The sequence below is a fragment of the Puma concolor genome, chromosome B1 (assembly GCF_028749965.1).
Source record: "Puma concolor isolate L17-30 chromosome B1, mPumCon1.1.hap2, whole genome shotgun sequence".
Lineage (NCBI taxonomy): Eukaryota > Metazoa > Chordata > Mammalia > Carnivora > Felidae > Puma > Puma concolor.
Genome location: NC_141670.1, coordinates 100174677 through 100198741, shown reverse-complemented (window position 1 = coordinate 100198741; position 24065 = coordinate 100174677). Strand labels below are relative to the sequence as shown.

At 34.8% G+C, this 24065-nt stretch overlaps 1 protein-coding gene across 2 annotated transcripts in view; it reads left to right on the top strand.

The window, feature by feature from the left end:
* Window positions 1–24065, top strand: part of FAT4 (FAT atypical cadherin 4) — a 177124-nt gene that overhangs the window by 110901 nt on the left and 42158 nt on the right. For both annotated transcript variants that reach the window (XM_086704263.1, XM_025921676.2), the window contains 2 exons: window positions 11788–11968; window positions 22332–22582. In XM_086704263.1, coding sequence (XP_086560389.1) covers window positions 11788–11968; window positions 22332–22582 — 432 coding nt within the window. The remainder of the gene's footprint in view (window positions 1–11787; window positions 11969–22331; window positions 22583–24065) is intronic.

The window sequence follows — 24065 nt, the reverse complement described above, 5'->3', positions numbered from 1 at the left end:
GTGATGTGATAAATTGCAGTCATATGTAAGGACCCAGTGAAGCATTTTATGGCTTTAATTCAGTTTCAGATACTTAAAATACTGTTTGAGCTATGTTCTCATGACTTTCCCTTGAACCTTCTGGATCTCATTCAATTCTGTTATCTATTAGATGTTTCTAGGTAGGTCTTGTTCTACTCTGTGCTGTGCCCCCTACCTTTTCTTAATTTAATTCACTAATTCAAAATCTGCATAAGAAGAAATTATGTGCATTTGAAGTGTTACCATTTAGCAATTCTTTAATACATGGGCTTCCCAAAACAAAACAAAAAAAAAGTGTGAGCCTTCCATATCACTCAAATACCCAGCACCTTTTTAGCTATAGAAATATGTCACATGTATGGTATTTAGCTTCACATGACTTAATAATAAGGGCCTATGACTCTTCATATAAACGTAATATGAAAACTTTCACTTGTTTTGACTTTTGTCATGGGAATTTTGGTGTTTAGATAAACCGTTCCAATAGATATACATTTATACAAGTAATTTTTTCAGGTTTTATATATATATATATATATATATATGTATATACATATGTTCTTTTATTTTTTTTTATTTTTTATTTTTATTTTTTATTTTATTTTTTTTTCAACGTTTATTATTTATTTTTGGGACAGAGAGAGACAGAGCATGAACCGGGGAGGGGCAGAGAGAGAGGGAGACACAGAATCGGAAACAGGCTCCAGGCTCTGAGCCATCAGCCCAGAGCCTGACGCGGGGCTCGAACTCCCGGACTGCGAGATCGTGACCTGGCTGAAGTCGGACGCTTAACCGACTGCGCCTCCCAGGCGCCCCTACATACATTTTTTTAATGCAAGATTATTTTCTGCCCTCACCAGAAATTTTAGAATCTGTGAGTCATTACAGTCTGCCACTACTCTTTCAGGGAACTGAATTAGTGTGTGAAAAAACATTAAAACAAGGTGATATGACAATAGAGGGATGTTTGTTGTATTTCAGTGTGTAATATGGAAGGATTTTGAAAGAGAACTATATATGAAACACTTTCAAATTAGAAAAATTTGACTTAAAATAATAATTTTATAGCCAGAGGACTTCTTGGAGATGAACCAGACCATTTTCTTTATATTTGAGATAAGAAAAGTGAGGCCTGGAATAATTAGGCAGTTTGCCAGAGCTTGAAGAATGAGACTGACAGAGTCAAGAACAATATCAAGGATTTCTGCCTGTCAACTGAGTTCTTGTTCATGTATACTGTATTTATGAATTAGGATCTGCTGAGTCTCTGAATAACACAGATTTCCAAAAATGCAATTTTAATAAAGCTTTTCTTCTTATATGTTGTTCATTGTACTCTAATGAATAAGACATTTAACTGTTATTTTTATTTTTCCAAATACATTGAATCAATGTTCAAAATATTTTTAAGTGAAGCCAAATTAATTAGAATCAGTAATTTCAATATTGATCTTTTGAAAATAGGCTTAAATTTAGCCATTGTTCAAGTTAAATTGCTAGGTAGGAGAAGGTACAAAAAAATTCATTAGAATTTCCAGGTAGAAGATGAGAATATTATCAATGATCCCTGCCAGCTGTCATTTTGCATTTATTAAAATCAAACCATGAAGCTAATTTTTTAAGGTATTTATTTGTGTTTGTGTGTGAGAGAGAGAGAGCATGAATGGGGAAGGGGCAGAGAGAGAGGGAGACACAGAATGTGAAGCAGGCTCCAGGCTCTGAACTGTCAGCACAGAGCCCGGCACAAGGCTCAAACTCACAAGCCACGAGATCATGACCTGAGCCAAGGTTGGATGCTTAACTGACTGAGCCACCCAAGCGCCCCCATGAAGCTAATTCAATAGACCTTATAAGTGAATTCTGATTACAGTCAATGAGATTCTTCCGCTTCTATAGGCTATATAAATGTGTAACAAGCATCTTGATATTGTGTTGTTATGAAGTTAAATAAAGCAGGTTAAGTGGCACAGAGTGAGGAACTGGAGGATAGTATAGTCAAGAAAGTGAAATGTAGAAATCTAGGGAAACAGTGTTGCTGGCAGATGAAACAGCCCTGAGGCAAGGATGGAACTGACCACACCCAGAGAACTGCAAGAGGTGCTGGATGGCTGGACAAGGGTGAAAAAAAGACAGTCTTGGAAGATGGAGGAAGCAGAAGCTAGATCACACAAATGTTTTAGGGCAGGGTAAAGAATTTTAATTTTGTTCAAACAAAGAGGTGAAGCCTTGTTAGGGTTTTGGACAGAGAGTGCCGAGAGATTTTGGAAAGATCTGGTTTCATGGAGAAGTGGTGGTAAAGAGCAAGAGCAGAAATAGAGATGGTGGTTAAAAGACCATGACAGCAATCCCTGAAGGAGATAATAGTATTTGGCATAAGGTGACGGTGTGGACGTAACGAGCTAAATATCTTATCCATTTTGAAGATAGAGCTAGTGGGACTCGATGATCGAATAGGAGACGTAGGAAGTTAGGAAAACAGATAAATCAAACAGGAGTCCTAGAATATTTGCCTTAGAAATTTGGAGACAGGGAGATAGAAGAATTTTAAGATAAATTATCAAGAACTAATTTTTGGATATGGTATATTTTAGATATGAGATATCCAGTGGAGATGTCAGGGAGATATATATAAAAGTTTAGTTCTTAGAGAAGACATTGGGGTAGATACAACGTGAAAAAGTCATAAACTTTCCATTCCGTGAATTCTGAGGGCTTGTATGTGCCAGAATTTGTACTATATCATCTCATTTAATCTCATAATGGCACTGTAAATTAGACACTATTATTCCAATTTTATGAATTAAAAGAAAAAAAAAATAAAACTAAGCATTCAAGAAGATAAGCAACTTGGCTTAGCATGCAGCTGTTTTTCAGTGAAAATGGGATTTAAAACTGGTAACCCTGTCAGGGAAAACATTTCTAAACCATTACTCACTGCTTCCACATATTAGCTTGTCTACTGTGATATGTTTTGCATAGACCACATTTATAAGAATTTCCTTTCTTTGGATTAAATGTTATTTTTATATTTAAAAAAAAAAACGCTTAAAAACCAAGTGGTTTTTAGCCATTAAAACAGCTTGCAAAATAAGAATATTCATAAAATTGAAATCAAAGAATTGATATTCTTCTTAAATCAGGAAATGCATGTCCAAAGGTTTTAGAAAGTGTAAAACGAGTGTTAGATATTTTTCTAGTATACAATATGTGTGATACACACATATGTACACATACAATGAATCAGTTGTGCTATGTGTGTATGTTGGCATTGAATTTGGAGGTGGGAAATTAATCAGTTCACAAATTAAATACATTATTCTTTATCTGTTCTTGGTCTAATATACAAAGGGATATAGAGATATTCTGTGTATAGATTAGACCAAAAAGTTTAGTTATGAAGCATCTATGTGTCAGCATAACTAATAGGTCTGAGGGGAAAAGTTCAGTTATTAGCATTTCTAATTAAGGACATTTATCACATGACTGAAAGAAGGCCTAAACTTCATTCTTACGCAGGGATAGAAAATTACTTTTTAATGGAGGGGAAACATGATGCTTTTGCAAAAGTTGATTCTAAAAGCTAAAAGGGCTAATAACTATGCTTTATTTTCTTGGTGAAGATATGATGACATTTGAACGAATGCTATCTGTCATATTGTTTAAGCTGAGACAGTCATTGCATTATAAATGGCTCTATAATTAAAAGAGAGGTCAGAAATGTGGAATATGACATTTTACATTGGAAGATGGTTGTTTTTTAAATGTTCCAGAAAGTTGGCATTTTGTCAGCATTATTTGTGGGAAAATGTTGAAGAAGAGCTTGCCTTGTGTGTTATGATGAACATTTTTAATGATGAAAATTGCTTGAAAGCTTTCCACAAGGCACCAGTGGTTCCGTAAGTCAGATAGAGCCAGGATTATCTTCAATTACAAAAAAATTAATTGTATTTAATTTGTTGTATATTTGCGTCTAAGGCAGTCTTGGTTATTTCCATCAGAGTTGCTGAAATAAATTTTTTCCACAAGTTACTGATCTCAGGCTTTTGTTCAGCAATTCATGAATCAAACAGTATCCAAGCTAGTAGACAGAAAGAACCTTCACAGAGCTGTACAAGGCAAGAGATTTGTGTAGACCAGATAAGCCCTCTACAGCCCTGAACACACCTGATCTTGTCTTATCTCAGAAGCTAAGCAGGGTCTGGCCTGGTTAGTACTTCAACGGGAAGAGCGAGGACATTATACAGGGCATTTGCTGATTGGTTAAAGCAGGGTTACTTTCCTTATAGGCATAAGGAAGACTTGGAGTGAGCTAAGGTAATTTGTGCTGAAGAGGCAGGTACTGGTTGGTTGACCTCTGTTTCTGGAGAACTGAGCACAGACAATTAAGTTCTGGTTTGCTGATGTGACGCTTAACATGAATGGGTCCATCTTGGGCCAAATATGCTTACTTTAACAAAATACTTGTCCTAGGATGAGAATTTTATTTCCAAAGTTGGTAACAATTGTTTTACTTCCTCTTATTTCTAGTAAGACTTTGTACCATGTATGTTAGTGACATTATACTATTATAAATTATTTATTTAAATACTTTTTTTTAAAACCAGGTACTCTTTAGTAAGAAAAATTCTTCCTACATAGAATTTCATTTGTATATTCACTAGATACAAATACAAAAACAAATGATTTAGCTTCTAAAATTGTTAAGTAAAAGCTAGAATTGTCATTATGTTGCATAGAATTAAAATTTAATAAAATAATTTCAGTGTAGATTTTATTTATTCGTGTAAGCTATAAATACGAGTGGACAAAGGACCCAACTTTGAAATGGATACAAGCTATTTGCAATATTAAGGAAAATATTTATATGACTTAAAAGATAAACATTAAATGTCGTAAAAACTGACCTCACTGTGAGAATTTTTTTTTACCTTTTCAAAAAGTCTTTTCATTTTATCCTGATAAAGCATAATCATTTTGTAGTGTGTTTTGATCATTATTTCATAAATATATAATTAGATATTTTAACTAAGTAAGCAGGAGGCAAGTTGTGTTTAGCATTTGAGGTAGCCTTTAATGTTTCAGAGTTTCAACATGTGTTGAGGATTTTCTTTTAAAGTCCTCTAAAAAGTAATTCCTCAAGACCTGCTTTTTGTGCGGGATAAAATATTTTGTTAACATTATATATTACTTTATAAAAATTTTAAATTGTGGCTATATATATATATATAACATAATTACCATTTTAATTATTTTAAGTGCACAATTCAGTAGCATTAAGTACATTCATATAGTTGTGTGACTTTTCAGTGTCATTTTCATAACATTATTAAATAGTTTCCCTTTTTTACTTATCACTTCTATTTAGTAAAATAATTTATCAAGGAAATATGGTGTTTTTGGTAAAGATTCCTACAGCAATAATTTAAAAATCAAGTGTTATCTAAGAGTATATATACCTAATTTATATAAATATATTTGTAAAACTAATTAGCAGTAATAAATTACATTATAAATGTTATTTTTAAAATACACCGTTTCTGTTCTTATTCAAAAGGTTCCATACTTATTTGCTTTATACATTTGCTGAGTTCAAATTTAAATCTAACCACACAAGGTCTAATGTTAATATAGAACGGCTGAAATTTCAGTAGATTTTCAGCGGATGGCTTACTGTGAGAAAAATGTGTTTACTTCTTGGGAAAGAAAAAAAAAGAAGCTAATACTTTACTACAACAAACACACATCCAGAGGACCTATTCACCAAATGTTTGATGTCAAGAATGAAATCGGCTTTGTTGCAAAGCAACAGATTTTAGTTAAGCAAAAATTTTATTTCTGCAGAATAGTTTTTTATGTTTCATGAAAGTATGTTTAATTTATAAGGGTTAACATAAAAAATGTAATCTGCCTGCAGTTTGAACTTTAATTACTCATTTAGACTCATTTATTACACTTACTAAAAATGTATTTTCTGATAGAGCAGTTGCTTAAAACTTTTTTCTTTTTAAATCTCATTTTAAATTAACTTGAACTTTATGTTGATATATTTGAGCATATTAAGCTACCAGTGTTAAAAGCCAATATCCACTTAATCATTTTCCAAATTCAAAAATATAAAATATGACCCACACAGAGCATGAAACTACCATAGTATAATGGATTATCAGAAGATTAAGTTGTAAACAGTCTCTGTGTGTGTGATTTATTTTCACACCCTTTTAAAAATGCTTTTCAGAATCATATGCATTGTTTGATATTTGCTCTAAAAATTTCAGAAGGTTTCTACCAATTTACTCATGTTTATTTCTACACTTATATATATATGTATATATATACATGTATACAGATGAATGTATACAATACATAAAATTATACAAAATGAAATTTGAAGTTCTTCTTATCTTCCAACTTGTAAGTATATTTCAAATGTCCACCGCACCCCCTGGCCTCTATAATTATAAATTTCTGAGGCCTTGACCTTTTATTTTATTTGTACCTTCAACCCTTTTCATTGGCTCACTGTCATCTGTCAGGAGTCTGTGTCACTACATCCTGCCTCTTCTTTCTGATTGTGTCTGTTTTTCATAAATCAATCCAAGATGAAATTGAACAATCTTGCTTTATTATGCCACTGCCTATATAATTCATCATTAGCAGACCTATTCAAACTAAACATTGGTCCCTAGTATTCTGATTCTTCTCCTGGGATTCAGTATTAATTGGGACCCTCTGTTTTTTAAGTAGTAGACTACCTCCAAAACGTTGACCTTTGTCTGCAGTTTTCTTCTCTGACCCCAGCCTTAGGCTAAGGCCTGTATTCCCAGATGTATATTTTAGAAGTATTCTGTTCTTTGAACTTTCAGCCAGTCACTAGACCAGATTTCCATATAAAGAATCAGAGGAAAAGACTGCAGAATGAGAACAAAGTCTAATGGTATGCATTTTGGGTTGACATAAAGATGAATGAAATAAAATTACTCCTGCTCTCTATTAGCTTATAACTTAATAGAGGATATGACAGAGTACATTGATAGTAATAATAATACAGAGTAAAACATCTATAGTAAGAATGGCATTGAGTTCAAAATTGGCTCTCTCTTTCCACTATGGCTGAATATAAATAAATTGCTTAAATTCTTTGAGTCTCAAATTCTTTATCAAAAAAATTAATACCTATTTTATGGAATCTGTATATTAAATGAGTAGTACATATATAAAAAAAATATATATATATACATGATCTCAAGTAAGTGTTCAACAATATGTATATACAAATATATATGTATATATACATTTATATTTCAATTTATAGATAAAATATGGGCTACATTTACACAGAATAATTAATATTTCAGTTTTTCGCATACTAATATTGAGGCTTTTTGGTAACTTGCAAGCAGAGACAACAGATAGTCGCATGTGTCAGCCTAGAGCCAACAGAGAGGTGTGGACTAAAGATAAAGTAACAGTAGGCATTGTGCTGCACTTCACAAGGGACATAACAAAAACTGTTAGGAAACAGGAACATAAGGATCCTAGACCACTTCCTCACATAGTTAAGAGGGAGAGAGTTTAAAGACAACCAAACACAGAAAAGCAACGATGAAAACATGGCTTCATCATTCAATTAGCAGATGAGAGGAAGTGCTAAAATTTATGTGGGCCATCAACTAGGGAACTTGTGTCTTTCATCTGAGACCAGTGATGTAGAAATAAGATTTATGTGAAATCAGGGGCGTTCCATTTTTCTCCTTTGATTTCACTTTCTTGACTAAAGTTCAGAGGCAGTGACTTCCAGAGCTCACGCTATTAGTGGACAAGGATGAGATGGGATCTGGTTGTTTGGCGGTTAGGTCCCATTCCCAAGAATAAAAGTAAAACATATTGGAAGCAGAATTCAAATTTAGGGTTAATTAAATCTCAGTAAAAGACTTAGAAATTTAGAACAATGTGTTTGTAAGGTTTCCTTATAAAATTGAAAAAAGTAGATAAGACCTGCATGCACATCCTTTGGGGCAACAAGAAGGGGAGGCCACTGGAGAATTGTGGTTCATTCTGACAATTCTTGAAGAAAATAGGAAAAGAACCCTAAGTGCTTATAAACTGGGCTGTGGCAGCTACTAAGAGAAGCAAAGGGGACCCTTTGCTTGAGAAGAGCTCCCATGTGGATATGGGATCACCTATGGGGCTACTTCTCAAGCTGGGACCATCTTGTTGTCACTGGTGTGCTTTTAAAATCTTTTGGAAAATTAGGTATTCTCTGGTATGAAGACACTGAGATTGAACTTGCTGAATATTTTCCTGGGTAAACAATGTTTTTCTCTTTTTGCTTACTAATTCAGAAAACACATCAGCAACCATATTTATGTAGTTTAGAGACAAAGAAAGAAATCACATGTTCCTGACCAAATGAGTTAGTCATCATTTTATGTGGTTTTCCATATATGTGTCATCAGACACTTTAGAATACCAAGGATAAAACCTTTGCTTGGCAGTTACTGGGATACTTCTTAACAAGTCTAAGTATTGTTGATTAGAGAGCAATGGGCATACCAGAAATATTTAGGTCTTCTTTAAACTCTCACTGTAAAGTACCAAATTTTTTATCTTTAAATTTCCAATCAACATGTCCTCCACAAAGCTATGAAAGGTTTGAGAGCTAAGTGTCTCATTTTGTTACACTACAAGGGAATCATTAAGAAGAAAGGATGACTCAAAATATTTTCCTGAATAATATTATCATAGAGCTGAGTCAAAAGTTTGATTGGAGAATAAAAAATCCTGAGAACTATAAAATTGAAATCTTTAATATTAAGAAAATGGACCTTCCTAATGTAAAGTTTTCATTTTTCTTGTGTCTAAAGCAAGTACAAGAACAAGGAATACATTTTGACTATATACCAGTCACTGTCCTTAGCATGTTACATTTCCCTCAGTACCTCTTTGGGGTACGTTCTATGCTTATTATTCCCATTTTACAGAAAAGGAAACTGAGATTTAGTGAGTAGAGTTCAATGTCACTAAACTATATAAAAGAGCCCTCCATATCCTCCTATCCTTTGCTTCTAGGGCCTTGATTTAGTTGTTCCCTCTCTCAATACATCCTAGTGTGCACACTGTCCTTCCCATGGCATCCTCTTTTGCCCACCTGAAAACACAGTTATCCTTTACTTACCTTTTTTTTTTAAATGTAGCTAGTGGAAGAGATACCAACATGATGCAGATAATTAACTTCCATTTCACCAAATTGTACATAATTAAACATATATAAGAGATTTAGTTCAAACATTGATCATCAATGATACCCCTGAAGGTATTTAGTTAGCTTTAACATGACCCTTATGAGAAATTGAAAGTCTCTGACAGGAGTGCTGTCTCCAAATGCCCCACAAACTTCAACTGGCAAATAACTAGGGTCTATCACCTATGGACTTGGGGATTTTCTCCAACTTGTGTCTTATGTTGTTCTCTGGGCCCAGCTTGTTCAGAGTCCCAGCACATCTCGCTGAGTGGCACCCGTTCAGTCGCTAGCAACACCTTTCAGCTTTTTGCCAGTGGCAAACAGCTTCACATCCAAGTCCCATGGATTAAATTCCAGCTCTCTCACTATGCCTATGGCCTTGAAAAATCATTTAATCCAATTATTAGCTTTTTTAAACATATATTGGGGATAGCAGGGGTACTAACTGATGAGGATTACACAATGTAGTCTATGTAAACTTCTTAAGCCAGTACTTGCCTACCTAAGGATATGATCATTATTAATATGTTGAGTGAGATCTTTAAAGTCTTATTTTGATGTGCTTCTCCAGTGTTTATAATACTTCCAAATCTATTTTGTGTATGAAATATTTGTGACATCATTTTACCATTATTAACATCAAGTGACTAGTGAAAAGGCAATTATACTCTTTTAGTAAGTTTATAGTTAATTATACTTGTAAGCAATAGTAAAGACTAATTTTTGTTTCCTTTAATACAAAATCAAACATCTAAAAGGTAAGACTCTGGGGTGCCTGGGTGGCTCAGTCAGTTGTGTCCAACTTCAGCTCAGGTCATGAACTTGCGATTTGTGGGTTTGAGCCCTGCGTCGGACTCTGCTGACAGCTCAGAGCCTGGAGCCTGCTTTGGATTCTGTGTCTCCCTCTCTCTCTGCCCCTCCCCGATTCATGCTCTATCTGTCAAAAATAAATAAAAATTAAAAAAAAAATAAAAGGTAAGACTTTGGGAGTCATGAATTTAAAAGTATGTTAATGGAAATGGAATGTTTAATATAAAATACTTTACTGAGAAAGATATATTTGGCAATAATTATCACCATGTAGCCTAAATTTAATGGCATAGATTTATGGGAGCAGTCATGCTTCATCACAATGCCTAGCTCAACTGGTCATACGCATTTTCATCTCATGTAGAATTCAAGCTTCCTTGTATAGAGCACAGATATAACATAACTAAATCCATTGCATTCCATAATTTTCTAGTCTGTTCTAGTCTGATTTTGGTTCCTATATATTTGAGCATAAAAGCTCATTGGTTATAGGCCATCAGTAGTTACAATCTAAGAACATAGAACAGGTTTAAATAGTAGTAAAGGAAATATCAGCAAATCACAGGATTACTAGAAAAAAAAAAATACTGGAAGGTTGTGAATCTCAACACCATTCTGTAAGGAGTAAAAGGGAACACCGTAGACATTTTACAGAGAAATGAATGAGTGAATGAATGGATGGCTTTTATTAAGAAGTGTTGAGTGCTAGAAATAAGTAGAATTTAAATTTCATATAAGGGTGAATAATTTTATGGAAAGTTTTAATATCTTAAACAGAAAAAGAGAGTATTCAGGGCTTTATTTTATTTTAGATAAACACAGTTAAACAAATCTCTATTGTTTCTATTTAGAGAGATTAAAGTTTGAAAACTGATTTTGAACATGCATCTAAAGACAGTTGATTTGACTTTTAGTTTTGGGACAACCCACAGAATGTAACCAAATATGGCTTCTGACCTTCACCACAAAGAGTCTGTTAACTTTTTGTAGTACGGACAGTGTATGCCAAGGTTTTCTTCAATGTTGGCTTTTCATTATATGCTGATAACAGAGCTGGAACAGGAAATAAAAAAAATAATTGTTTCACATTTATATTAAATATTAAATAAACGTAACAAAAATAATTCCAAGTCAGCTCATCCACATGTTATTTCCACCAAGTGGAAGATCGTGGTTTTGAGATATAACTTGAAGCTTTATTTTTTTTTTTTCCTTTACAAACAAATATTAGTTGAGAATAGGGAATTTAAAGACCCAGAAACCCAAATTTTTGATATTAACATTGATAGTCACAGCTAGGAATTTAGTTTTCGTGCTTTGTCAGTTGGCCAGATACTCAATGCCCATGGGTATTCTCCAAATTTGGAGTGAGCTATTTTAATGCAATTTCAGAGAAACCAGCAGTGCCTCTTTTGTGGTGTTTAAATGATATTGTTGTTTTTCATTGCCGAATCAGCACCTTTCAAATAGAATAAGAGGTTGACATACTCTTTTTGTTCAATATCATCAGAAAAGATTTGAAATACCAGTTTATAAATGAAAATACTTGTAACAAAATCAAAAAAAGACTCAATCACTTGTAGCATTTAGAAATTTCACTTTGAGATGTTTTCTAAATTGTCTCCGGTAGTGTTATCTGTAACTAATTAATGTTAAATTTGCTGTTATCTTTGTTATTTATAAACATTAAAAACTTGATTTTCTTCTCCTTCTAGGATCCCCTGCCCTGACTGGAACTGGAACAATCAATGTCATCGTAGATGACGTCAATGACAATGTCCCTACTTTTGCCAGTAAAATGTATTTCACAACAATTCCTGAAGATGCACCCACTGGAACAGATGTTTTATTGGTAAATGCCTCAGATGCTGATGCCTCAACAAATGCAGTTATCAGGTCAGTACATTTTCCTTTGTAAACTTTGATTATTTTTTCATTAAACATTAGTCTTTGGACTAACTGAATATAATGCTTAATTTTGCTAGAAATTCTGTAACATTAACCCATAGCCTTATTATGTCCATGTACTGTTGAATAACTAACTATGGCTAAAATGAGGATTTAAACAATGATTTTACTTGTCATTCTAAAATTTTAATTACTTAGTTTTATTTATATTTTTATCTATCTCATGAATTTGTAGTCTATGTAGTTCATTTACAGGGCTGGGTTCACAGGGAGATTCTTCTGCTTCATGTGATTGGCTGGTATCACTTAATGGTATTTACCTGGTAACTGGGCAGTCTTGAAGGTTCAAGATGTCTTCACTCAACGTCTGGTACTTCGGCAAGGATGATTGGAAGGTTGGGCTCTGCTGGCTCCCTGTCTCTGATCTTGTGGTCTCAGGGCTTCACAATATGGTTCTTTGGCAGGTAGCTGAAATGGGCTACATGGTAGCTCTGGGGTCCAAGAACCTCAGGCGAAATCTGCCAGTGCTCTTAAGGAAAAGTCCTAGAAGTGGTGTAGCATCACTTCCATAATACTTTGTCAAAGCAGCCATGACCTGCCTAGATTCACTGGGAGGAGAAATGCACCTCACCACTTGAAGAGGAATATCAAAGAATTTTGGCCATTTTTAACCCAGCCACTAGCCTCAATAAGAATATTTGTGTTTTCAAAGTTTAAAAACTTTCTGTTAATCTACTGAAACCCATTTAAAATGGAGAAAACAATATGGTACCTTTTTCAGAGATGATGTGAAAATGGTTGTGTTGTAACTTTTGGTGGATCAAGTTGTGTGTCACCTTCTTCACTTCTTCCTATTATCAACAGTAAGAAATGAAGATTTCTAAGTTTTCCAAAGAAGAGTCTCAAAGACATAAATATTTCTTACCCACACAACATCCCTACCCTCTATAGGCTTATATAAGGTAAATTAGAGTAGGTCAGATGGCTGTGTAATGGGTCAGAAAAGAGAATCTGAGTGTTCTGAGGAGTTATCAGTAAAAGGAGGCCTGTGAATGTTGATTCTGTGATGATTTGGTTAGTGATTTATTTTGTTTGTTACTAATTTCCTATTTATAAAATCACTTTGGGAAACTGCTATTAAGTAGTCTCTTCCTGCTGACAGAGGTGACTGAGGTATATAGAAGACCTCAAGCTATTTTTCATTTAATAAACATGCATTGAGTTTTTAGTATGGGTAACAAGACAAAGTTTCCACTTTCTTCGAGCCGGCATGCTTTGTGAGGTAGATAGGCAATTTAATATGAAATAAAGATTACTTAATATGGTGAATGCAGCCTTGAAAATAAAATAGGCTTATATAACAAGAGAGTGACAAGGGACTATTAGGTATGGTTAATATGGGTGACTTCTTTATGGAAGTGACCTTTAGGCTGAAGAACTGGGCTGTGGAATGTAAGTAAGCATGGTGCATTTAACTAGGAAGTTTTGTGAGTGTGGACCAGAGTGAGAACAGGCTCAGAGAGGTAGGCAGGGGCCAAATCATGTAGCCCATACAAGGGCTCCTAGGTCATGGTAAGAAATTGAGATATTAATTAATTAATTAATTAATTAATTGAAATTCTTAAAATCATTTATGTGATAAACTATTGGAGTATTTCAAACAGGGGCCAAAATAAACTGATCTGTTTGGATTGGGTTAGAGGCAGGACTGTAGAAAGAAGCTATTAGAAGAGAAACCAGTGAGACCATTCAGGTGTTAATTAATATACTGATTCAAACAAAAGGTGGAGTGTGCTTGTACTAAGGTGGAAAAATTAAAATTGAATGAATGTATTTGGAAAAACATTTGAGATTGTAAGTGGAACTAAAAGAAAGAGAGAAATCAGAATGGCCATCTACTAAGTTTTTGGCTTGAACACCTGGGCAGATGGTGGTACCATTATGGGTAGCATTGGAGGAGAAACAGGCATGGGGGAAACCAGGAGTTCTTACTTGAATCCAATTTGAAGTGACTACTAGTCATTCACATGGGGATATCAGTTGGGACATTAAAACTACGAGTGTGAAGCTTAGGTTTGCATCAGGGCTATAGATACAGATTTGAGAATCATCGATGCTCACAGCACATGTAAAACCAAGGCACTGAATAAGAACACTTTAGGAGAGAGAATAGAGAAATAAAAAGGGGGCAGGAATGAGTCTTCTGGAATTCTCCTAACAGTTGATAAGCACGTTTAGAAGGAAGAGTCACCTAGGGAGCTAAGCAGTTCTGACCAGAGATATACAGAAGGAAATCCAGAAGAGAATGGACACTGACATGCACTATAAGAGGAAAGGCTATGCATGAACTTCTTTCAGAAGCTGGGACCTACTTCCTGGCAAAGAGCTGAATTCTAAGAGGCTTATACAGTCAAATCATTAAGGATGGAGAAAACTTCTGCCCAAGGTCATAGTTATATGCTTTTGGCTCACTGTGCTTAGTACCACTTGGAGAAAGGCAGGTACAACCTAACTACTTCCTGGCATGAACCTCAAAAAGGCAGTAAATACAACCTCCTTCAATTGTCCTACACCAAAGCATAGGAATAATGGAATCTGTACCCTAAGAACTAAGTCTTTAGCTTTGTGGTAAGAGCACAGCCTTGAGAATGAAGCTGTGTAGAATGGAATCCTGACTCTCCTTTTAATTGTGGGGCAGTTTATTGAACATTTCTGGGCATCAGTTTTTTTCTTATCAATGTAATAGGTATACTACATAATAAAAGTGACTTTATGGAATTGTTGTGAGGACAAATAAAATACTTTAACAGTTCTAAGTGAACTGCTTAGAATAATGTTAGAACAAAAATTACTCAATATCCATCAACCCATACTGTCCCAATATATGTAAAGCACTTTTCCCTTTTCTTGCCATCTGTTAGTGCTCAGTAAGTTTGTGACAATTTTGGAAGAGATGTCCTATCCATTGTAGTGTTATAGTCTAATAAATATTTATCTGCCATGCCAAGGAGTCCTTCTCTAAAGATAAAATATAGAGTATGACAAATCAGTAGCATAACTATTCCCATCTGAGATGTTTCAATTGCTGCAACAATTGTGAAGCTGTGTGCTTACAAAATCAATGAGTGCTAGAATAAAATGCTATGATGGTATGCTATTTTCTTCTAGCGTATGTCCAAGTTTCACTGCTACATGTGATCTTACGTTTGTGGGCAATGGTGATCAATGGAAAGTCGGTCTAGGAAATCCTGTCAATATTTCCAGAGTGTTTTACACAGTTGTATTGGTAGCTTTGAAATGATTGTTTTGATTTTTGGTTGTTTGGTTGACTGGTTGAATATTTTTCCTCCTTTAATATGAGAGAATTAACTTTATACTTTTACATGCCCTGAAATCTATAAAATGCATATGCAAAAATCTTTAAATGACTACATTGACTGTCATAAGTCAGATAATATAAAAATTGAAGCTATTTTTATTTTGTAAAATTATTAAATTCACTTTTAAATTAACTTAGGACAGACAATTATTACAGCTTAAATTTAAAATACTTTCATAGGTAAAATAAGTAGTGATGCCAACCTAAACCTTATTTACTCTGGCTTCATATCTTTTTAATGGAATATAATACACTTTTATATTAGGTGTTCATTGCTCCTCGCTATGCATAGAATCTGGGGCAAACCCATTCTCCTGGTTAACAGAGCTATTTTATATTAATTTTATGTTGCTTATTTAAATATTACAGTGTAAGTCATTTACCCAACTACTTGTGGGCTCTCTAATAGCACAACCTGTTATGTGTCATATATTGTTACTTTTCCCTTATAGTCTACCATAATCTTACACACAGCAATCGCCCAACCAATACTTATTTATATTTTTCATTCTACCCATTTGATAAAACTATAGATTTATATGGATGGTGAGTTATACCCTTTATTTCACTTTTAATATTTCCCCTCTAGTAAACTAGACTGCATTAATTCCTAGTCTTTGTCTGGTTTACATATTTGCTTCCCAGACAGACACTCATTCCAAAGTTAGCTTTTAAGGAAATGTATCCCTTTTTATCCCAACTGGACCAAATCTCCATTTAAACCTTATTTCTAATTTTATGTCATAGCAGTGGAGAAACTTAAAAAATTGTATTGACAGGGTCAACATTCAAAGGCAAGTCCCTTACTCTGTGCTCTTAATGTCATCCCATTTAACTTCCTCCACATCTTTAACAGTTTTTGCATTTCTCTCTTAAATCTTCAAATCATCCCTCTTCCCTGAATCATGTATTTATCCCTATGGAAACCCTCAGAATATCTGGTAATGAATGCTGGTTTTTTATTTACCTACCATGACTTAGAAAAGTCATGTTCGTGTCTCTAAGGCTCAGTGTATCCATCAGTAAAAGTGGAGATAAGAATTTTTATTTTATAATTTGTGAGAGTTAAATATATATTGATCACCTACTATGTGCCAAGTAGTATATATGTAATCAGTTAATATGCATAAATGTCTCTCATACAATTATCAGGACCCAAAACTCGTTAAATTAATGTTTTTTTCTTGTTAATCTTCTTATATCCATTTTATTCCTAATATAGTCTTCCTTTCACAACATCTGCACCATAGTCGTGACTGACACCTAAATAAATGCATTGAATGAATGATTCCAATATTCTTAGAACTGCTGTTTGCACTCACTTTTTTTTTTTCATATCACACTTTTGACCCAGACTGGGTCATTATCTCACAGTTTTCTCCAGCCATTTTTTCCCAAAAATCTTCCAACTGGTTTTTCTCCTCCATTGATCTATGAAAAAATAATCTATCCAAAGATTCTGCTGAAATTTACCAAGTTCAATGACTTTTTCTGAGTCTTTTCCTTTACCTTTTGCAATATTCGCACCACAGATCATCCTTTCTTTTTAACCTTTTTTTTTCTCGTCAGTGTCTATGGGAATGTTACCTCTTATTTCTCACTCTGCATCTCTGACCACACTTTCTAATTTACCTTCTAATCTCCTCTTTCTCTCTTTGCAAAGTATTTAGATATTCCCCATCATATTTTTCTCAGTCCTTTTTTTTTTTCTTTTTTTGGTGTGTGTGTGAGAGCAAAAGTGCGAGAGAGCAAGAAAAGTGAGAGAGCGTGAGCTAGAGAGAGAAGGAGAGGGAGAATATTTCATTTTCACAGCTGCAACCACCCAGAAAACTATGCAGAAGGCTCTAAACCTGTGGTATTGATTCCGACTCCATCCCAGAGATCCCCTTCCTGTATTTCTAACTCTGTAGGTGACATCTCTACCTGGAGGATCTGCTGGCAGCAGGAGCACAGCATATCAGAAGCTCCTAACTTTCCTGTTTCTCATCTTGGCATTCTGCTTTCTCTTAATGGTGTTGTCTTGCTTTTTTCATCGATGTTGGATAGCCAGGGGTCACCCTCTCCCCCTATACTCAGTCAGTGGACAAGTTCTCATGTTTCTTCCTTACTAAGGCCTCTGGCACCCATTCTCTTCTGTGCATTTTTCCTGCCAAGATTCTAGTTCAATCCACAATTACATCATGCCTGGACTATTATAATAAAAATTAACTTTCTTCCCTGACTCTGGTTTCTAATCTCTATACTACCCTGTACTGTATAATTTTGAAGCCCTCACTATGTCCTGGGCACTTTAAGTTCCAAGGAGTTAGGACCTCCAGCCACCGCAAGGAGAACAGTTCAGTATAGGAGATAATTTTGTAATCTTGAAATTATAGTACTTTGCAACAAGTATAGTTTAAGCACAGAATGGGTGGAAAGAATAGCATACTTGATGCTGTTTGAAGAAATCAGTAGAAGCTTCAAGTACTTGATGATTTCTGGAAAGACTGAGAAGTAGCTTATCACAAAATAAGGGATGACAGACCTTCTAGGCAAAGACAACAACAGCCACAAAGGCAAAGGGCTCTGCAGAAGCATGGTATCAGAGAAGCAAAGCGATTCCTTATGGTCAGTGTGGATTAAGAATGGGCTTTGTGTATCATATGAAAAAAGTCACACACCTTTCTGTGTCTAATGGGAGAAACAACTGAAGTGTTTGAGCTGGGCAATCACACGACTAGTTTACATTTTATGATGATTGATCTCTCAGTACTGCAGGAAGTAGTCTGGATGAAGCAAAGCCTGAGTCCGTGAATGAAAGAGCAACGGCAGTAATATGAACCAGTTTAGGCGTTCAGTGGCTCAGCTTTAACAGTGATACTCCCCTCCTCAAAATCCTTCAACTTCCAGTTTGCCTGTGGCATAATGCCCAGGCTCCATATTCCAGTCACTCCATAAATGGCCCCAGTGTCTTCCCAAGCTTATTCTGCACAAACCCTCAACATATAGCCAAACTTTCAGCCTCACTGGATCACTTTGTGCCCCTGGGAAAAGGATCTGTGCTTTCCCAAGCTTTATGGCTTTGTTCGAGTTCTTCTGTATCCTAGATCCAGGTTCTGCAAATGGCAATCTGTAGGCTAAACCTGCATTTGTAAGTAAAGTTGTATTGGGATATAGCCATGCCCATCCATGTATGTATTGTCTGCGGCTGCTTTTGTCCTGCAATAGCAAGCTGAGTATTGCAGCAGAGCTCTTCTGGCCTGCAGAGGCATATTGACTAGCAATGGCCTTTTAAGGAAAAAAATTTGCTGACTCCTGACCTAGACCACCTTTCTCCCTTTTCACCACTATTGCAAGATGGGTAACTCCTTTAAAGCTCAGCTTAACTTTAGCCTTCTTCACAGAAAGCTTTCCTTTAATCAATCACTCCAGTCAAAAGTGGTCTCTGTCTTTCGGATAACTAGAGCAATACTTCTACTTGAATATACTGCCTTGTTTTGTATTTATCTCTTTCTTCCACTCAGGATGTAAGCTTGAGGACAGGATTTTCACCTACTTCTCCAAATGTCTATCAATTAGTCCACCTATCCATTTGAGTAAATATGTAGATGGATTATAATAGATTATATACGATAGACTATTATATTATAATTGAATATGTGTATATACTCTGTTATGTGTGTAAAACTGGACTTTTAATTCTCATCATGTACCAATTACAATACCAAGTGCATTTCATATGAAATTACATTTAATGCTCCAAAGTACTAAGTGAAAGGAACGTATATATGATCAACACTTTATAAATGGAGAGAAAAGTCTTAGAAAGAAGGAATTTTATGAATTGAAGTGTTAGAAGTGAGGTAAAAATTCATGTCCAAGTGAATTGTGTTTCAAAGTGCACACAATTTAATACAGAAACTGAATTATTATATTCTTGCAACATACAGCACAGTGCTTTATGCTCCTAGTAGATGTCAGGAAGAGGCAAAAAAAAAAAAAAAAAAAAAAGATTAAAAAATCAAATTGTGATATTTTAGCTTTAAAAGTGCAAAAGTGATTTAGATTTTAGGTAACAATGGTGTCAGTCTATGCCCATAATTTGAAACAGTAATTTCTTATTCTTGAATCTGCAAATAAATATTTGTTGATTTGCACCGAGCCAAATCAATGGAAACCAATTCTACATTGGCACACACCTTGAGCGCTAGTTCCTTTTAGTCTTAGCAAGCAGGTGCAGCATTTCTTGCCTTCACTCCAGCTGAGTTTTACCTTCTTTATACTGTAGTATGGTAGAACAAGTGGGTGTTGAGTCCTAAAGACTAGATTTTCAAATTCAAAGTCTAGATTGACCTGTTGTAGATAGTGTGCTTTGTTGCGCAAGTGTATTAGTCTCTCTTAGATTCAGATTCATTATCTATAAAAAATCCAAAACAAAACCGAAATGTCAGGATTGTTTTGAACCTAAACGAGAGCATATATAAAGTGCCTTGTAGCCTGTGCTCAGTACACAATAAGGACACGGTAAGATGCTGCAGAGCTTTAAACCCCAGCATAGATGTTCAGGTGTGAAAGGACAGCACAAAACCCAATGTGATAAGTTAATATCCATAAAAGAAATTTTGGACCGAGAAGGAGGAAAGATCTTCATGAAGGGATGAGAACTAAACCATGATTCAAGTGATAGAGGAAAGGCAAACCTGGGCATATTATCTTGAACGCCTATCCACTTATAGAGCCACTTGTGTCCCTTCTATATGTGTGTGTTTTTTAACTTACAAGTATATATCAGATAAAACTGATATTGTAGATATTATGAGGCATTTACAGAATACTTCATATATAAAATAGACTTTTTGGAGGGCTCCTGGGTGGCTCAGTAAGTTAAGCATCCAACTTCAACTCAGGTCATGGTCTCACAGGTCACGCATCGAGCCCTGTGCTGACAGATCAGAGCCTGGAGCCTGCTTTGGATTCTGTGTCCCCTCTCTTCTCTGCCCCTCCCAATCTCTGTCTCTCTCTCTCTCTCTCTCTCTCAAAAATAAATAAACATTAAAAAATTTAAATAGACTTTTGATACACTTCAGAATTAGGTAAAGTCTAGGAAAAAAATCACATACTAGTGTGACAGTTTATTTTTTAACGTTTAAAAATAGTAAAGATATTAATTACTTTTAAATAGAGAGGCTCCTGGGTGGCTCAGTCGGTTGAGCATTTGACTTCAGCTCAGGTCATGGAATCGTGGTTTGTGAGTTCGAGTCCCGCGTCGTGCTCTATGCTAACAAATAGCTCAGAGCCTAGAGCCTACTTCAGAACTCACATCATTTGCCTTTCAACATGTTGCTCTTCCTAATACATCACAGTCTTGTCATAGACAAATATCCAAATTAAATTTTCATGCATTTCTCATCATTTGAACTTTATTTGTATTTGTGAATAATTGAGGTAATATTTAATCAATCCCTGAACTTTGCTGTCATAAAGCTGTAAAAAAGTTTGTGGTGCTATGAGTTACGAATTGCTCTTTTTCCCTGTTTGATAGTTTCTACATCTACTGATAGACACGAGGTTTCTCAGAATAAGATGACACAATTCTCATAATTCAGGTTCTTACAGAATTTATTGAAAGGGTAAAATAATTTGATTATTTCATAAGTCCTGATTTTATTACTTTAAGAATTCACTTACAAACCTGTGATATTTTTATTTTGATAAAGGGAATAGATATCTACTGTATAAAGGCAGTAATTATACTTTATAAAGAGTCACTTCTGGTCCAGGAAATGCTATTCTCATTTACTGCTGATCCTGGCATGTGAGTATGCCAAAATGTATTGAAAGTCTGAGTGATATCAAGTACTTTGTAAATACTGAAGTCATTTCTCAGCCAAACGCCCCCTGTACCTTTTTTTTTCTATTTTGTTATCATTTGATAGGACTTCTACTTTTTAAAAATATCAGCTCCCGAGTAGTTCATTATTTCTCTAAAAAGGATAAAATTGCTGAATGTTAGTTTTAAACTGTGAGCTTAATAGGAGGAATGCCCATTCCACTTACTGCAATGTAGACCTTTTTCTACTGTTAGATATACTTGCTGTTGCTTTGTTTTCATGGACACAAACCAAACTATAGAAACATGCATTTAATTCTAACAAGGCCATTTCTTTGTTAGTCTAAAGGAGAAGACTTTTAAAGACATCCATTTCCTTGCCACCCTCCAACTCTAAAAACAATGGACCATATAGCCAGTTTCTGAACCTTCAAGCGTAGCTACTTCTTTTCTAGTTGATCTCTGAGGAATATACAGATAGCTTTCTCTTCATAAAGAAGAGAGGAGGTGTTCTCAGAGGAAACTCCCGCCTACTAACCAATCTGGTTAGCATCAGAATATCCATGAAAATGTCATACCTCTCCTGACAACAAGAAAGAAAAGCATAGCCATATGAGGAATGACAAATGAGAGAATTAGTAAGCAGGAATGTCTCTGTATAAATAATCAGTTCTTTAGTTGTTCTGGGTAGGCGGTGGATGTCAAATACAGTGTTTTGTCTTTAAAAAATAAGATCTTCAACTGATCTTCTCTGGTTTATTATGGTACACAGCAGAAAAGTAATTTTTAGATTCATTTAACAGATGTTCATTTGTGATCCTGGCCACTAACCGCAATATTAGAGCGAGGCCCTGATTTATGCCTTCAGGTTCACTTATTTATAACAGAATAGTCTTCTGGGTATATTTTGGGGACTTGCATGATCCAAAAAATCCAGAGATCTTGTGAGGACCTGCTTGAGCTCACTGGATATCTCACAGTAAAGATTGTCAATGTGATATATAAAATCTGAAATATTTATCTTCTAGCCATATTCTTTAATTGTTGTGTGATTGTACTTCTAATGATTTGTTTTTACATTTCTGCCTCAGTTTCTAAATTGTAGTGAATAGATGCTACAATATGAACACCAGAAAAAATATGCCCATCTCTGTTCTCTTTAGTTATAGAATCATTGGTGGAAACTCTCAGTTCACCATCAACCCATCCACAGGACAAATCATCACAAGTGCATTGCTAGACAGGGAAACAAAAGAGAATTACACTTTAGTTGTGGTCTCCAGTGATGCTGGATCCCCGGAGCCTCTTTCCAGTTCTGCCAGTGTGCTTGTCACTGTGACTGATGTCAATGACAACCCACCAAGATTTCAACATCACCCATATGTCACACACATCCCGTCTCCTACTCCTCCAGGTAATCAAGCCAACTCTGAGGTGTCATGGATAAATGCAATCTATACATTGGACCTTTTCTATAAATATATTTTTGTTACTTTTATATGAATATTTCTGATACAGCTTAGCTTCATAGATCCTCTAAATTCAACTTGTTTTGACTCACGAAACTGAAGGAATGTTGAATCTTCATAAATGATTTTTTTTTTAATTTTAGACCAATTGTGTTTAACATTTTATAGTTGCTACATCTTTCCTGGTACTGTTTCTTAATATAATTTGAATATTTTCAAATGATTAAAATAGTCACTTCAGAGTCAAGAAGGGTTCTGCCCAGAGATGTATGTAATTTGTTTGTAAATTCCATGAGAGGAGAGACGTTGCTTCTTTTTCTTTCTTTCTCTCTTTCTTTCTTTCTTCCTTTCTTTTTGCCATATGCTATTTCCTGAAACATCTGAGAGGTAGAAAGCATTCAACTATATTTGTGGGTAGGAAATAAAGATTTTATTTTAATCCTTCATAGGTAGGTTTTCAAAAATATTTAGTGAATGAATAATTCTAAAGAATTATTATTATTAATATTTTATTCCAGTTTTGATGGATGAAGATTTTCTGTTAGTAAGTTTATGAAGACATTAGTGACCACTTTCATATGACACTATATGCATTTATCTTCCTTCATTTAAATTTACTTTGGTTTCATTTGCTTGTTTGTAAAAAATGGCAAGCTCTCTAAAAAACTGCACAAATAATCTGCCATTTGTAATCTTTGAGATGTGTTTCCAAACAGGAAAATATACAAATATAGGCCCAAATTAATTTGATCTGCTTTGCTTTAAAATACTTTTAATTAGAAGAAAAAGCAAATGGATCCAGGATCTCTTCTCTCAGTGGTGTTTGATCTCATATTCACTTGAGAATGTCAAATTGATACCAATTCAAAGTATAAAATGCATAAATTTCTGTGCCAATCTTTTATCAAAAGGAAATGTCAATATCAAAGTCATATATCCCTGATGAAGGCCTGTAGCTGAAATGATGCCGGCAGGCATGATTCTAATTACATCCAATGTGTGGTGATGCAATATAGCATCCCCTATAAAAAGGGAGTATGTAATGCTTAAGCATCTTTTCCTCATTAGACTTATTGTAATTAATAAGAATCACTGGCCTTAATAAAAGACTTTTCGCTTTTGTCACAAACTTTACTGTAGGGTATGAATACAGGTTTGGAAAAGGTTTTTTGAATGAGTACATCAAAAACATGTCCTTATGGCAATTTTCCTGCGTATTTCTGCTACAATCTGTTTCATTGGCATTCATCCCAAGCACTAACTTTTGGAATCCAAATTGACTCCATTCTTCCTCAGTTCTTATTTCATACTACTTTATAATTGTTCTAATTGATTTATGAATATATGTATTCATATATGTATATATATTTTGTCTCCATGTGATAATAGATCACAGATAAAAGCATTTTGCCAAAAAATGGTGAATTA